Below are 16,147 nucleotides of genomic sequence, written 5' to 3' on the forward strand. Positions count from 1 at the left end.
CCATAATTGCCCTAACCTTGGCAGTCTCTAACAGGGCTGTGCAGAGACTTTTGAGGGGCAAGTGTTCAAAGGTTAAAAAAGGGGAAGTCAGTACCCTTAAAGCTCACACATAGGTTCATATTATACAGTTTGGGCAAAATGGGCAGGTGCTCAGGCACCACCAGCTCCCCCCTCTGCTCTCTGAAAATATGTCTGCAGAGGAGACAGATAAAAGTCACACTTCTCCAGTTCACTTAGCGGTAATTCTCTAAAAAGCCTTCCAGCAGTTTCTGCCTCAAAGTTGGAAAAAGAAAAATCAAAATGTCATCAAAGTAAGTTTGGTTTCACTAATTGTGGCAACCAAAGCACCCCCCACCCCCCTAGACATACTAAACATACATGGTACACCCACAATATTGGTAGGGACATGCCCCTACCGTCCATACCCAAATCTACGCCCTTTCATCAAGGTATACACAGACAAAGCATTCAAGTACAATCTATCCATAAAATCTTTCATCAGCGCTTGAAAGACAGTTGGAGACTTGGCTAGATCCTATAGCATCACAAGATATTCATAATACCCACAAAGGGTATTGACGACTTTGATCGTGAATTTTAAAGATAACAGGTACTTGTTTTTAATGGTAATCTAGGTCATGCTACAATAGTCTATGCAAGCTTCCCATCATTCATGCCAAGAAAGAAAAATCAGTGATTCAGATTGCAAGGTGAAAGGGCAGATGAACCCATTCTTCAGCACCTCTTGGACATACCCCATCGCCATGGTTTCAGAACAAGCAATGTGTAAGGGTGGCTTCTATGGGCATATTACCTGGTAGTAGGTTGATAGCATGATCAGTGATAATGTGGAGAAAATTTTCATGTCTTCTCCTTGCTAAAAAATCTCTGCCAAGGCATGATAGTGGCTGAGAACCTATCTGAGCAGAAAAGTCTATTATCCCAAGAGTAAGAGCTGGGAAGCTCAACTACTCCCACCCTAAGGGGAAACATGAGGTCACGGGGGGCAGCTTAACAAACACCCCTGCATCCAAGAGAACTGAGGTTAGTGGGTCATTAGTCCAAGGGAACCCTACGATTAGGGCTAAAAGTGAATGTGTTCACTGTGTCCGGATACTTCTGCTCCCAGACTGCAGTTACCCCCCTGCAGGGCCTTTCCTGTCAGGTGTGAAATGATGCAAGGCTACGCTTGACTCTTCAGGTCTGATGTGACCTGGCTGCAGTTCAAACACCATGGTTAGGAACTCCCTACATGTCTCGGGGGAGCCACTGAGACACTGTGGCAGAGCTAAGCTGACCTCCCTGCCGCTGGCCATCAGCATGGGTAAGGATGGTACAGGAAAAGGGTCAGGGGGTGAAGACCAAGACACTGTAAAGGTGCAGGTCTGTAGGTTCTCAATGGCTTCCGAGTCACTGATTGAATCGGTTGACAAAGTCAGTTCTGTTGTTCATGCAGCATGGTGCCCTGATTAGTAAGAACACTGTAAAAAGCTCAATGACTGGAAACAATGTCCAGGAAACTGAGACTTGATACTTCGAGGGAGCAAAACAACAAGACTTGGAACTTGACACTAGGAAGCTACAAATCTGGGCCCGCAGCTGTGCAGTCAGACTGATTGTGTAGCCAGCAGCATTTCTGGGTCAGTTCACAGGTCACATTGAGCATCCAGGCAAACAAGGCTAACAATAGTGATGTAAAGCACATTGCAAGAATGACTTAAAGTGGCGTAAACAAATCCTTTGGCAAGGAGCCACAGGATCGAAATCTCCACCACTATAGCAACTGAGAAAAAAAGATTCAGGGGTGAATTCTTTAGAGATGACATTTTGATTTAAAAAATTTAATTATCAATTATCATATTGCATTGTGCGTGCATCTGGCATCATGCATGCACCTTTTTATGCATGCACACTTCCACTTTAGTTACTTACCTCTTTCCTTTAAAGCTACAATGGAAGGTTGTAGCTATAAATTTGGGCCCCTCTCTGGGGTCCGCCAGTACTTTTTGCTCAGGGTGGGAGGACCCGACAGTAGGTTTTGGGGTGCAAATAAAGTGCTAGGTCCCTTGAATCTGCCAGGGTCTCCATGCCTCTGAAACGCCTCTGCTCCTATGTGAAATTACCCCTTACCTTACATATCACATCTCTTAGTTTTTTTTGTTCCTCAACTCTTTATTTTATATTTAGCATTTTATGCTCTGTTTGTTGTTTAATCTTACACTTTGAGAGCAATGCCTTGGCACAGTAATTTCCCTCGGGATGACTTTTTGTGTAGAGAATTATATATTAGTGATTTTGAGGTATGCAGCCCATTGGGGATATCCACTACAGAAAAGCACGAAATCTGTGCTATGTATCGAGGCATTGCATCCTTGTCCATCAAGTTAACATCAACTTCTCATTTTTACAGCAGTGGTTTAGTGACATATTGATCCACTCTTGTCAGATTTTGAATTTCTGAAACTGGAAAGGTTGCACATGCAATATGTGGGAGACCAAAAGACAAGGTCTTCTCAATGTATAAGCAGACAGCCTAGTTGAACACTCATTAGGATGCATTCAAGACAGGTTTGCTGTCGACATTCGGATTCTGTCTCGCAAACCATGAGGAGTAAAGAATAAAAGTGAGAGAAGAACATAATAGGGCCTTTGGGATTGCTATGTTTGTGTATAATATATATGGCTGGTATGGATACAAATGCACAAAGGCGACAGTGGGTGTTACCAAACAAAGCCAAGGAGAGGCAGATTTTATTGAAAAAAGTTAAACAGGCAGTATAGTGCAGTACTGTAGGAAAATTTCTTGGTGGCCAGAGGTGATCACAGATGTCCTCGCTCTCTGTGTCGATTCAATGCCTTGGTACAAAATAAGTATTTGATTGATTTTATATCCAGCTGAAGTGGATAGTGTTAGTGGGCCCGAAAGGCTTCGCTCTGACAGTATGTTTATGACTTAATTATATTAATTATACACATTAGCAGATATTATTAAGTATATTTTTAGCCTTAAGAGCCTCTTATCTATTTCAGAAATGACCATCAGTCCATCATCTTAACTGCTTATTCTTTATTTACACATAGTAACTACGACAAAATCAGAAAATAAATAAATTCACATGGACACCTTGGTAAGATGAGCACACTCCCTGATTGCTGATGAAGTCTCATTTCCCCAGGGCATCAACCCATCTTCCACCTAATTCCTGGTTAGAGTAACTAGGGGCCTGGAGGTGATGCCAGGAAGCAGAGGGCATCAAACCGGGGTATGTCAGTCCATCCTGGGGAATATACAGTTATACACTACAGCAAATTGGAGACACAAATTAGCCCAGATACACATTGTTGGACTTCAGTGCAGATAACCCTTGAGAATCCTGCACAACATAGAGCAAACTCTACTTACACAAGGGAAAAGTGGGATTCAAACCCCCAACACTGGAGGTGTAAAGCAGTCATATTACCTACTAAAGCACTATGCCCTTCCGAGATTATTAATAGAGCATATTTCAGGCAACATAGGGCACAAGGCTAGGGCACACCCTGCACAGGATGCCAGTCTGTCTCAGGGCACATAAACACACACACTTAGACACTGTGGGCAATGTACAGACACCAGTTAGCCAAACTGCACATCTTTGGACTGTGAGACAAATCGACATGGGGAGAAAACACACACTTCAAACCCATCAGGCTACCCTTACCCTGAAGCATCAGTAAGTAGCAGTTCAACAGTTGCTGTCAAGATGGCTTCCATGTTGTGTGTATTGTCTGGTGTGGGGGAATGGGCAAGCGCCTCAATGCAACTGGTCGGTTTTAGTTTAGGGGCCAGGGCAGGGGTGCTGTGCAAAGCGAATTTGTGGGTACGCACCATTTGAAAACCACACGCGAGAAATAAAAAAGACACACACGCAGGTATTAATGTTCTTGCAACTTTATGTAACGATTATACGTAATTATACGTTAAATGAAGTAAGCAGCGGCAGTGTAACATTTAGGCTAGTTAGATGACTAGCTAATTAACGTCAGCCAGAAAATGGTTTGCTAGTTGTATTCAAAATACATGACAGGGAGATAGAAAAGGCTATGTTGTGTTGGTGTTTGTGGATAGCTAGTAAATACTGAAGGACAGAGTAATTTGTACAGGGAAAACTACAAAGCGAGTTGCCATCTAAGTTGTATCTTGCTGGCTAATGATAGCTAATAATATTAACATAAGTTCATAACGTAGCTTCACAGTATTAAGCCATTCTTGCAATGTGCTTTATATCCCCAAATGTCTAGCACATTGATTACATGGCTACCCAAGCAGACGTGTGTGATATATATTTTTTAAGGCTAATGCAGTTTTAGACTAATGCAGCATATTTGTAGGACAACAACACAGAAATAAATCAGTTGCCTTCTGATACTTGTAGCAGCATATTTACTTGGCTAGCAAGTGTAAACAGCTAAAGACAGCTAACCATGTTTATTGCCGCTGAGATGTGAGTCGTGAATGTCACAAAATGACAACTCACTGATGATGTGTAGTGTTATCAGTAGAAGACGGGAATGATGGGAGATGGGGGATGTGATTATGGGATGTGATCTGATGGAGGAAGCTCGCTCATTGGCCAGATTACCCTGGCTGCAAGTTTGCTGCAAGTTTAACAACGTGTTATTCACAGTCAATGTAGGCACGTTGTTGGTTGAATGAATAATTAATTTATACCGTACATTTTTTTGCATAACATTGGGTAGGTACATGCCTACCTAAATTGATTGGCACAACGACACTGGGATGGGGGAAGGCAGTGGTGTTTAACTTAGGATAAGCTGTATTCTCTTAATAATTAAGACAGTGATGTACAGTATGATGCAATGTAACTGCCTTGAAGCTTAACTGATATGTATATCTTCCCACTGAACGAGAAATGCAATATGACAGTGTTTCCCAGCAAAGTCCTCAGGAACCTCCCACACAGTCCACATTTTTGCTCTTTTCCAGATCCCAACACACCTGTACCAGGTATTGGGTCCTTGATTGGCTGGGAGCTTGAAGGGAGCACAAATGTGGACTGCAGTGTGGGTTGAGAAAAACTGCAATTTGATGGTCCTGTGGTTTAACTTTTCAGAAACACATCATCATAATGTACTTAGCAGCATTGCCATGAGGTGCTGATAATTATGAACAAAATATTTTGAAATATAGCATGAAAACTACTTGAAAATAGACCACATAAAGTTTGGATGATGGCTCAGCTGACTTGTTGGCACACCAGCAAGTATGGAAATGGATACAGAGCAGAAATGAAGTCCACACACCATTCAGGACCTTTTGATGCATTTACCATCAGATACTCAAACATACTGTATTACACCAGATTATTTAGCCTTTATTTACACATAGGTAATACAATAGATACAGAAATGTAACTACAAAATATCAATGGAGACCTTAGATGAGTTTACACCCTGATTGTTGTTACTCCAGGAGAATTACGAGGAAGGACAGAGACCAGTCATCCATCTTCTATCTGATTACTCTGGGCAGGGGGGCTGGAGACTGTCCCAGGTATATACTTGCACATGCACTCATAGACTACAGGCTATTTTGGAGCACACGTTAGCCTAGATACATGTCTTTGGACTGCAGAAGAGACTGGGGTACCTAGAGGGACCTTGCACAAGACAGGGCTAACTCCTCCCACACTGAGCAGAGCTGGTATTTAAATCATGCTTTTGTACTGGAGATATTAATTTCAAGAATAAAACCTGTCTGCTGCACTCGGTTCCCACTAAATTGCTTAAAGAATTTTTAGCTGGTTCTAATTTTCACAGTAAATGTATCCCTTCACTCAGAACATGTTCCAGGATCTTTTAAAGTGCTAATGATCTGAGGACTACCAAAAAAAAAATCTAAAAAAAATAATAAAACTATTTAACAGATAGACTACAGTGTCATATCTGGCCTTTCTTTTCAAAAACTCTTAAAAATTACAACATATACATAGATATTCACCATCTTCTAGAAAAAAAAAATCAGTCTGATTTCCTATATATAAAATGTGTTCGTAACACCAGGTGTTAACACCATGAGATGAAAGTACAGTATTTGAACAATTATGATGTTGCAGCTTTTGATAGAATTGACCATAAAATCTTGTTCCAGAGTCTCTTGTGGGACTTTCAAGCCCTGTAATATAAATGGTTTGTCTCTTACCTAGAATATTGTATTCACTTTACTAAACAATGTGATAAATGTGAGGTATCATCAGTATCTGTAGATGGGTCTAAGATTTCAATAGGGATCAGTGTTATGGGATTTACTGTTCTCTCTGTATATGCTTCCATTAAAGACAATACCAAATCAACTTTCAGACACTTAAATGTACTTATGTTTCAAACCAAAATATATCATGTCAATATCTAAGCACACTGTTACATTGCAATTTGGAAGTTAAAACATAGAAAATGATTGATGATTATTGGTGATTAATTCACATGAGTTTATTTCACATTTGTTAACTCAGCTTGTAATGAAGGCATCATCCTCTAGTCTGACCTGCCCTTTGATGGACATGTTACTTAGTCTGAGGCATCCCTCTTACAGCTTAGAAGCAACTCAAAATTAATCAGATTTCTAAGCATCAATTTCACAGAAAAATGTACACATGCTTTTTTATACAGTAGATTAGATTATTGCATTATTATTATGTATTACTTTCAAAAATGTCCAATCAAATCCCCAAGTTACAAAGAATAGAAAAGGTAGCAGCAAGGATAATAGTTTTATATTCCTACGCTGCTTCTCAGTCAATAATTTCAAAATTCTTCTACTTACCATATATTGTAAGGAACTACATGGGCGCACAACACCATTGAACTTTTGAATATTTCAAACTCATGAGGTATGCAGTGTTGTCTTTCAACACACATCTGCTGCACTGCCCTCCACACACCGACTAAAAGATGTTAATGTTACAGCATTGATCTTGATGACAACAGTCCCGTACCACAGCATGGCAGTGAGGCTAAGCTTGGAAGGGCAATGGGCAACTACGGTAGTTCTTATTGGACGAGAAGAAGACCAACATAAATGACTTACCTGCTAATGTTTGGGCATCCCACTTAAGTTGTATGGTTGGCGTGCCCAAGCGTGGTAGGCATGGGGCTACCATGGGCGCTCTGAGTTATTTTTCCCATACTAATCAAACCAATGCCGCTTTCATTAACTGTTTTCTGGTTTTTCTGCTTACAATGTGTAAGCAGTAGTTTATTACCTAAATTGTGTTAATTTAGGCTTAATTTGTAGGTCATTTAAGGCATGCACCATAATGCTATGGAACCTTTGACGCTGTGCAGGAAAAGCTTTCTTCGTATTGGTGAAACGCATCTTTTTGGCATTTTTGTAGAATGTTATGTTTTGAGAAAACTAAATGTGCTGAGTCACTATCCCTACCACAAGCCATCATTTATGAAGGCTACTCTTCGTAAGGCTAAATGTGCTGAGTCACTATCCCTACCACAAACCATCACTTATGAAGGCTACTCTTCGTAAGGCACTGGAACATTTGTAAAGATAAACGGGAAGATGTTCTGTGTCAGATACAAACAGGTTCTTGAATAAAATCAGTCACCCTCTTCCTGAAATCAGTCAAAATTAGTAAAGTCTACCTTTTAAGATGACAATGACTTGAAGCACACTGCTCAAGCAATCTGTGGACAAGACTGGCTGGAGATCATGGAGAACGATCCATAGGGAGGCCTGATCTTAAACTTTTTGAATACAGCATGTGTGAGATTGAAGAGTGCAGTCCGTTGGCAATCTCCAAAAAATTTTTTCAGAATTTTTCCTAAATTTGAATTTTGAAAGAAGAAATGGGCAAATATTACTATATCTAGGAAATATTACTATATCTACCCAAAATGATTTATGATGGTAACAAGCTTCTAACAGGTTTGAACTCAAGGTACGTGTATACTTATCTAACCTCTTTTTCTGTATATTTTCTTCCTTTTTTAGTTTTTTTTATTCATTTTCAGAAAATCTGTTTTTCATTTGGAGACTGAGTGCTGCTATTTCTAAATGAGTGTTGGGGACAATCTGATTTGTCTTCGTTTTGGGTGACAGATGCTGGGTTAGTGGGTCCCGGACTGCATGACATGAAGTTTACCCACCTGAGCTGGGGATTTTCCCATGTTAACGTGCCATAAAAAAGATGCTCTTAGTGATAAAATTATGGTTCAGGGTTTCTGTGGAATGTGTTATTCAGAGGGACGCCTTGGGAAGAATGGTTAGAAAAAATGAAGTAAACAGTTACGTCAATACAACCCATTATCTGCTTTGTGAGAAAACTGGACATGTGAGTGGATCTATACAATTTCATCGACAAAAACCATAATGCGGTATGTAAAAGCCCGAAAACTCCAAATACAGTTTGTTTCAATGAAAGAAAGAGTACATTATGGCAAGAAACCCAAAGACAAATTAGGGTATAGACTGAAATGTCAGTGGAAACATAAGAACCAGAGGAAAATAAAGAAGCAAAGCATCATGGGAAACCAGAGGTAAGAACAAGGAATCGTGGTACCAGGCACCGTGGGATCAGGAAGAGAATGTAGTGGAAAAGAGAGGGCAGATGAACTAATGGAGGAAGGCCTTATATTACTGACCGTCTTATCTTTTATTACTGCCATATCCTTACATCGTTTGGGAGAAAGGGGTTAGACAAATCACCATTATTATTATTTTTTTGTTGTTGTATGATGAAAATAACCTAGTCTATGAATAATTCATTTTGGTATTTCATCAGTTACATAGCAACTAACAGTACTTCAGCAAAACCTTGGAGAGGAACATAATTTATGCCTAAACATTTCACAAAATATAATTTTATAAGGTCTCGATTTGCTTGTATGTGCAAAAAATGTGTTATTGAGCTATGATTTTTTTTCCCCCACATACATAGTCTATCAAATATACAACAGCATGTACATTCTCCTACTTTATGTAGGAGACAGAGTTTGTGTCTGATAAAAAGTTTTGAAGCAAACGTGCATTATCACTGATCTGAACGGCACAAGGAGGGGTGGTGAAGGGGAATCTCAAATTACCACTTAAGACCATAATAAAAAATACCCGAAAAACATGAAATAACTTCAGAACCACATATTGTTTCACAGGAAATTATTGGTTGTTAAATTATGTTTCAGTGAAAACAGACTGTAAACCAAAAATGTCTTCATCATTGTAAGTGTGATACAGAGACAATAATCGTGCTGTAACTACCTTAAATCAATAGATACAGACTGGTCTGTTGGCATCAGATCCTCATCATCTAAACAAGGTGGGGCTTAGTATTTATCAAGCCCTATAATCCATTACCTTGGTACTGTTTCTAATGTCACTTGATTAAACTGGTTAAAAATGATCCCATTTTAAAATATCCCTTTATAGCTTTCAAAGTAAGCATGGACAAAATTCATGATTACATGATTAGGGATACCGATAATTCCAATCTGAATGCATTTATGATTTTTGGTGGAAATTAGGTGAAGTCTCCCTGAGATGGACTTACTTCAATGTATTGCCATTACTTCCAGGATGAAACGAGGAATAGGGATTGTATTACTTAAGGGCCGTGGTTTCTCTATTTTGGCGTGCCTTTGCATGTGGAAATGTCAGGCCACTACAAATTAAAAGACCTGCTTGTTTACAGCATTCAGTGCAGGAGGCTTTGGCAGTCGCATAGCTAAAGCTCTGTTGTGTGCACAAATATCACACAGTCTGTTCTTAAATCTATTCATTAATTCAGCTAATTGCCGACCCCATTTAAAAACCATGACTAAGAAGTGCTTTAGATTGCAGACTGATTAATTTCTCTTGCACAGTGGCAATTATGAAAGGTATCATACAATTTTTAAGCCTCTCTTCTCATCTGCAACCTCTGGAATTTGCATGTCTGGAAAAAAAAGCAAACAAGCATGAAAGGAAATCTGTATCCCTGTGAGGCAAGGAACTCATTTCAAAGACTTGTGGCACCATATTGTCTTATTGTTGTGAATCTATAAACATTCATGTGCTGTAAGTAATGGCTGAATAATTGTTAAATTCTGCATTCTACTGTTCGCATCTTAAAACCTGACAAGATACACTACCAGTTAAAAGCTTCTGCACACACTGATATTTTCTACATTTGCATGTTACTCACTTAACATTTACTAATAATACACTCAATATTCTTTGTTAACATATACATTTACAGTATGTTCACCATTTGAGTACCTTTATTAGCAGGGAAATGTCATATCTTTGATTCATCAAAGTAACCTCCTCTAGCAGTTATAACAGCAGAGAAAATTCAAGGCATTCTTTCTACAAGGGACATTAAGTACTGCTCTGTGTCATGGGATGACGTGCATTTACTAGTGCATTTAAAGTTAAATGACAGCCTAGAATCTGACTCTGCCATCATCGCACAACCAGTTAATAAGATGTCAGACATGCACTGTTACATACTCTTCCCATGTTATAAAGGAAACTTGTTTTACTTGACTAATATTTTCATCTATAGTTGTTCACTCAACTTTGCAATGCTTAACAAAAATTAAAAATCTGCAGTTTAGGAAATAAAGGGAAAAGTGGTAAAAACCTGTGGTGTGCAAAAATTTTTGACTGGTAGTATAGATCACATTCACAAATGATAACATAATTACCGGTAGATTTAGTAGCTGAACAAACATGTAATACGTTTTAATGTATTTAAGCAAGATAAACTTGAATTTAAAATGCTGTACTTTTCTGAGTAAACTTACCTCTAGGCAGATCCTCAGTGGTTCTGTCCTTAGGTGACCAGCAGGGGTATCGCTTGAGTTTTCTGCAAATCCTGGATTGCTGCTTGTGCATAGGGGACACAGCGTCTGCAGCCATCATCTCCGAAGGTTGCCTAATATTGCTACCCACTGCCAATGTCATAGTATTGCAGTTTTTCATTGTGACTGCCGATACTTCTCCAGAACCCTCACTCCCGATCCATACTCCAGAGCAGGCTAGTGATTGTTCTTCTTGACTCTCGAAACCTTTTGAGCTGGACCTGGCAAGCTGTCTGGTCCGTCCACCTTTTGGATGGGAGTGGATACTGGTGATGGTGGCCTTGTCCCCATTTTGGTAGCTGTAGACCTTGTAGTGGATCATCAGGATGATAAAGACCAGTACAGAGGCGACGATGATGCCTCCTATGATGATTATCATGGTGCCACCCAGGAATTGCCTGTGGATGAACTGACAATGACTATAATCTTTCTCAGTGATGAACTGGACGCAGCCGATTTGTTGGGTTGCAGTCAGGGACGTGATGTCATCATCATAGACAGCTAGTAGACACAGATCATACTCCCGACCTGAGACTAAGTCTTTCACAAGGAAGTCTTGACTGGAGGAGGGAATCATTCTGTCAATCAAGAAAATAAGTAAAGGTTACATGGTCACAATGAAAGGCTCAGTGCCCTAATAAGTTGTAGTTCTATCTTGTATCCTGTGCATTCCCAGTGACAGGGTCCACGTCCCCCATTGCCCTGACCAGGAAAAATATTTGGAAGATAAATGGATGAATAGCAAGTCATAGTATTTCCCCTGAAGAAGAAGATAAAGGTAAAGGTAGGTGGATGTTCTAAAATAAATTAGACAAATTAGTCCATTTATTAAATAATCCATTGAATTAATTAATCTAGTTTCTGCTTATTTTTGTTAAGTATGGTAGAATATTTGTGTTATGAATTCCTCATACGTTTTTTGCGATTTGTCTGTAATTTGTAATCTGTATGCATGTTAATTAAGCAACAACATAGGAGAAGGAGTGCAGTTGTACTCCATTATATCACGGCTGTGATTTGGTCGTATACAGGCATGAGGCCGCGGCCCTTATTGGTTTTATACAAAAGTTAATCAAGTGGCATTTATAAGGTAACATTAATAAGATACTGTACAGCATATTTTGTGTATTTACGAGCCGCCGTAGTTCCCATAATGTCTGCGGAAGTGGGACCAGCTATTGCTCCATACCTTCCACATACCCGGAAAATTCACTCCATTACCGATGTAGTTTAGTCTGATATCACCGGGGCCAGCTAAAGCAACTTGCCAGCTTATTAACGGAATAACTTCGTAAATGAAAACCATGCCGCAGGTCTAATAAATAAAATATTGCGGCGCTCAAGTGGCGAAGAGATCATGAGGCGGACAGTAAAGTTCATTTATTAGCAAACCGGTAAACAGCGAGTGAGAATGAACTCACTCACATACAGACGGGGAGCCTTTACGGAGATATAAAAACTTAAAATCCAAAACAGATCAAAAGAAATCCAACAAAACGGAATACATATGAACCTTTGCTCTGTGTTGGAGGAGAAGAGACAAATGTGACGGTTTTTAGATTCACCTGTAAAGCTGAACGACACCGCTGAAGTGAAATGTCCGAGGGCAGTTATACCCTGATAGAAAGCCTCTTCTCCTGTCAGATTTTTTGGTCGGAACTAACTTCTATAATATTATATTTATATAAATGTATGTTAAGTTTGAAGTCTATTCAACCAACATCACTTCCAGTTTTTGTATACACAAAACCCAGTTAAAACATTAGTTATTAGACAGATGTACCTGTAGGTTTGTATGTGAATTTTCATTATCAAAGATGGAGGAAAGCCACATGAACACGTAAATGAAGAACATGCAAACTCCATAATTGTATCCAGGTTTGGGAGCTTCAACACTAACTTCTTCATGTTCTAACCCGAAGGACCTCTACAGTTCTTCACACATTTCCTTGCTATATTCCAGTACAAGAAGAGGACCTGCCTCCACCTGTGTCTTCCAGCACTGAGGACCTTTGCAATGCCTCACATGTCTTCTTCTTGCATGTTACAGCTCTAAATACCTTTTCCACACTGCCTGGTTCCTCCATCTGGGTGTTCCAGCTCTGAGGAACTTCGCTGCACTTCCAAGTTCCTCCAAGTTGCATGATCTCAGGAATGAACCTGCTTCTAACTGCTCTGAGGACCCTTGCAGTGCTTCACACACACCTTAAGAACCTCACAATGACAAATGACAATCAAAGTATTCCTTGGGTACCAGATACTATAAACATGATGCCAATCCATTAAAATAAGGGTTTCCAACCCCAAGTCTGCAATACTGGTCTGTTGTCAGTATTCCAGCAGGCTGCAGAACTCTGGGGGTTTTGCGGAGGGGTTGATGAATTTACCCTTAGCTAACACAGGGCATGACTGTGGCCATAAGAAAGAACCTACATGAGCTACATTTTCAATAACACCTCAGAAATTACAGTACAAATGGAGAATTGCTCAATTAGAATTCAGGTCAGATGTCAGCTTGGCCAGACAGTGTCGTAATTTATAGATAAAAAAAAATACACAGTACTTGCTCTGTGTTTTTTTAAAGTTACAGCTAGACTTACAAATAAGAAACTCAGTCGGTCAACAATTTTCCCACCTACTGTCAGTAGTAATGGCCTAATAAAATTCATTTACAATGATAATGAGGATGTTAGACTTCTGATTAACCATAATTTCTGAAATGATCTTACCTTAGCATTTTCCAAATGACCGAGACTGACACTGAAATAAAAGCATTGATGAATGAAAACTACCTCTCCATTAACTCTGAATAACCTATTGAAGAAATTATATTACTTGGATGTGGACAATATTTCTTATTATTGGTGCTTAAGTTTCATGGGTTGAATTTCACATGTACTGATCCTTTGCAGCCTAAGCATCCGTCATCAGTCTGGTAAATCCTTTGACTATCATGTAAATTCACTGATCGAGACATGCTTCTTACAGCTTAGAAACAGGGCGAAAGTAATGGCATTTCTAAGTAATAGTGACCCAGAAAAGTTAACTCATGCCTTTGTCTTTAATTATTACAATGCTTTACTTCCATTATGTTCAAGTTGCACTATCCAAAAGTTACAAAATCCTGCAGCATGGATAAAAACTAGGGTTAAAGAAAGAAAAACAATTTTAAATTTCCTGGTTCCTGTTCAAGACTAGGAGTGATTTCAGAATGCTGTGTTCCAATAAGGCACCACATGGGCAAGCACGACCATATTTAACACTGTCAGAATGTTTGCAAGTCCAGCTGTGCATTCCATTAAGGAAACCTAGGTGTTCACATAATGCCAAGAATAAATAAACCTACTCCTGGCATTGAAGTCTCCACATTATAGAATAGCTTGCATTCAGACAGAAGAGATTCTGGACTCAGGTCCTGCTAAAGGCGCATTAGAGTTACATTGTTACTTCACACCTCCAGGGCTATGGATTCAAATCTCATCTCTGCTCGGTACGTGTCTCTGGAATTTACCTCTTTTCCCTGTGTTTTGTCGGATGGGTTTCCTCTGGGTAATCTGGTTTCCTGTCCCAGTCTAAAGACATCCAAGTAGGTTAACTGGTGTCTCTAAAATGCACATGTTGTGTGAGCATGTGTCCTAACATCCTATCTCAGGTGTATCCCAACCTTGTGCCCTGTGCTGCCTGGAACAGCCTCCTGGCTTCCCATGGCCTTGACCAGGATGAGCAAAGACGGAAAGATAATGATAGACAGGATCTATCCTGTGTCCGTGTAGCCTTTATAGGTCCATTATCACTGCATCGCTCCCTTGGCATTTATTCTTCTGCAAGAAGGTCTCAATGTCATGTTCTGTCTCTGTCTGCCCTCTTGTGTTCCTGTCTCCTTCCATTCATCTCTCAATTACTCACACCTGTCTCTTGTTTAGTCCTCATCTCCCGTGTGTATTAGTTCCCACTTGTGTTAGGTTCCCTAGTCCAGTCATTGTCTAGGTCAGTTGGGTTTCCCTCTGCTCCTCATTCACAGCCTTAGGTTTCCCCCTTAGGCCCTCCTGGTTTGGACCTCTCATCGTTTCGTGTTTCTCTCCTTGTTTGTATTGCTGCTGATAAATAATCCTCCTCAGTGCCTCCGAAGACTGCATTTGAACTGTTCTTGCCCTCCGATATAACACTCAACTGCAATGGTTACCTACCCCATAAAGACAGTAAGCCTTAGCTACGAAGGAAAATGGACAGCTATGGCAAATCCCACTGAACCAGAACTAGACCATCACCTATTTTCCTGCTGATATTTGGATGTCTGTGTATGTCAAATTGATAACAAATATATTGCAGTAAGAATATATGTGATGTCTCAAAATTAGTGATGAATAACAGGTATTTGAAGAGTTCAGATGGACCCAGGACATCAACCACAGCATACACGTTACTATGTACACATTTCTTTCCTTAATTTGACATGAAAGACATTTCTGGTGTGAGTATGTCAAGTATGATAAGCCTTGTCCCAAGAAATAATGGTGCTATTTACCAGTCCTCAATGGGCTATTATCTCAGATGACTACTGTGTGAGTGTAGCATGTGATTTTACTGCACTTTCTGGAGAATATTTTATATAGCATCATTGTCTTACAAATAGTGTTAAAACAAATTTGGTGGCCAGTTTCATCAGAATATGTGACGCAGAATCTCTATTCCATACAAATGGTGTGAAAAACAGATTTGATTTGCGGGGATGTTGGTAGCAATATTCCTGCCCGTGACGCCAAAGAAGCGAACACCAAGTGCAACTGGCTAGAAGGAATTATTGAAAAAGGAAAGAGAGAAAAAAGCAGCTGCAGCGAAAGGAGAAAATACGGCTCAAATTGCCCGTGCCTTGTCATAGTAGTCAATGGACAGTTTGTCGATTGAGTGTGAAGGTGGAGGTTTCCTTTAGGTGAAAATTTACCTGATCCATGACCAAGGAAACATTTCCCTGAGAGCAGGCACAACTGATGTTGTATGTGTCAGAAACTGACCTTCCTGCTTCCTGGAGTGCTTGTTTGCACTTTGAAGCTCACCTGACATCTAGCTACAATAAGCGTAATTTCTATGCCAACCATGGTGAGGACCGTGAAGGATATCTTATTGACTGCAGTCACTCAAGACCGTTTCTATTGATCCGTTACTGTTCCAGCATCCTCAGTGTGCCTGGTGGGCCGTGGCCTTGAAACATCTTGTACAAAGAATTCCACTACCGCATCCGTTTGACAGCTTCAGGAGATTAATCGATTTCTTCATGCTGTCATGGACCATCACA

General features: G+C 39.9%; 1 protein-coding gene across 3 annotated transcripts in view; it reads right to left on the reverse strand.

The window, feature by feature from the left end:
- Positions 1-5,354: 5,354 nt before the first annotated feature.
- Positions 5,355-16,147, reverse strand: part of LOC111858056 (leucine-rich repeat and fibronectin type III domain-containing protein 1-like protein) — a 31,741-nt gene continuing 20,948 nt past the window's right edge. For all 3 annotated transcript variants that reach the window (XM_023839437.2, XM_023839436.2, XM_072701342.1), the window contains exons 5-6: positions 10,798-11,432; positions 5,355-9,944 (exon numbers count right to left, since the gene is read on the reverse strand). In XM_023839437.2, the coding sequence (XP_023695205.1) occupies positions 9,892-9,944; positions 10,798-11,432 (688 nt within the window). In that variant the 3' untranslated portion in view covers positions 5,355-9,891. The remainder of the gene's footprint in view (positions 9,945-10,797; positions 11,433-16,147) is intronic.

This window comes from Paramormyrops kingsleyae, chromosome 17 (assembly GCF_048594095.1).
Source record: "Paramormyrops kingsleyae isolate MSU_618 chromosome 17, PKINGS_0.4, whole genome shotgun sequence".
NCBI lineage: Eukaryota > Metazoa > Chordata > Actinopteri > Osteoglossiformes > Mormyridae > Paramormyrops > Paramormyrops kingsleyae.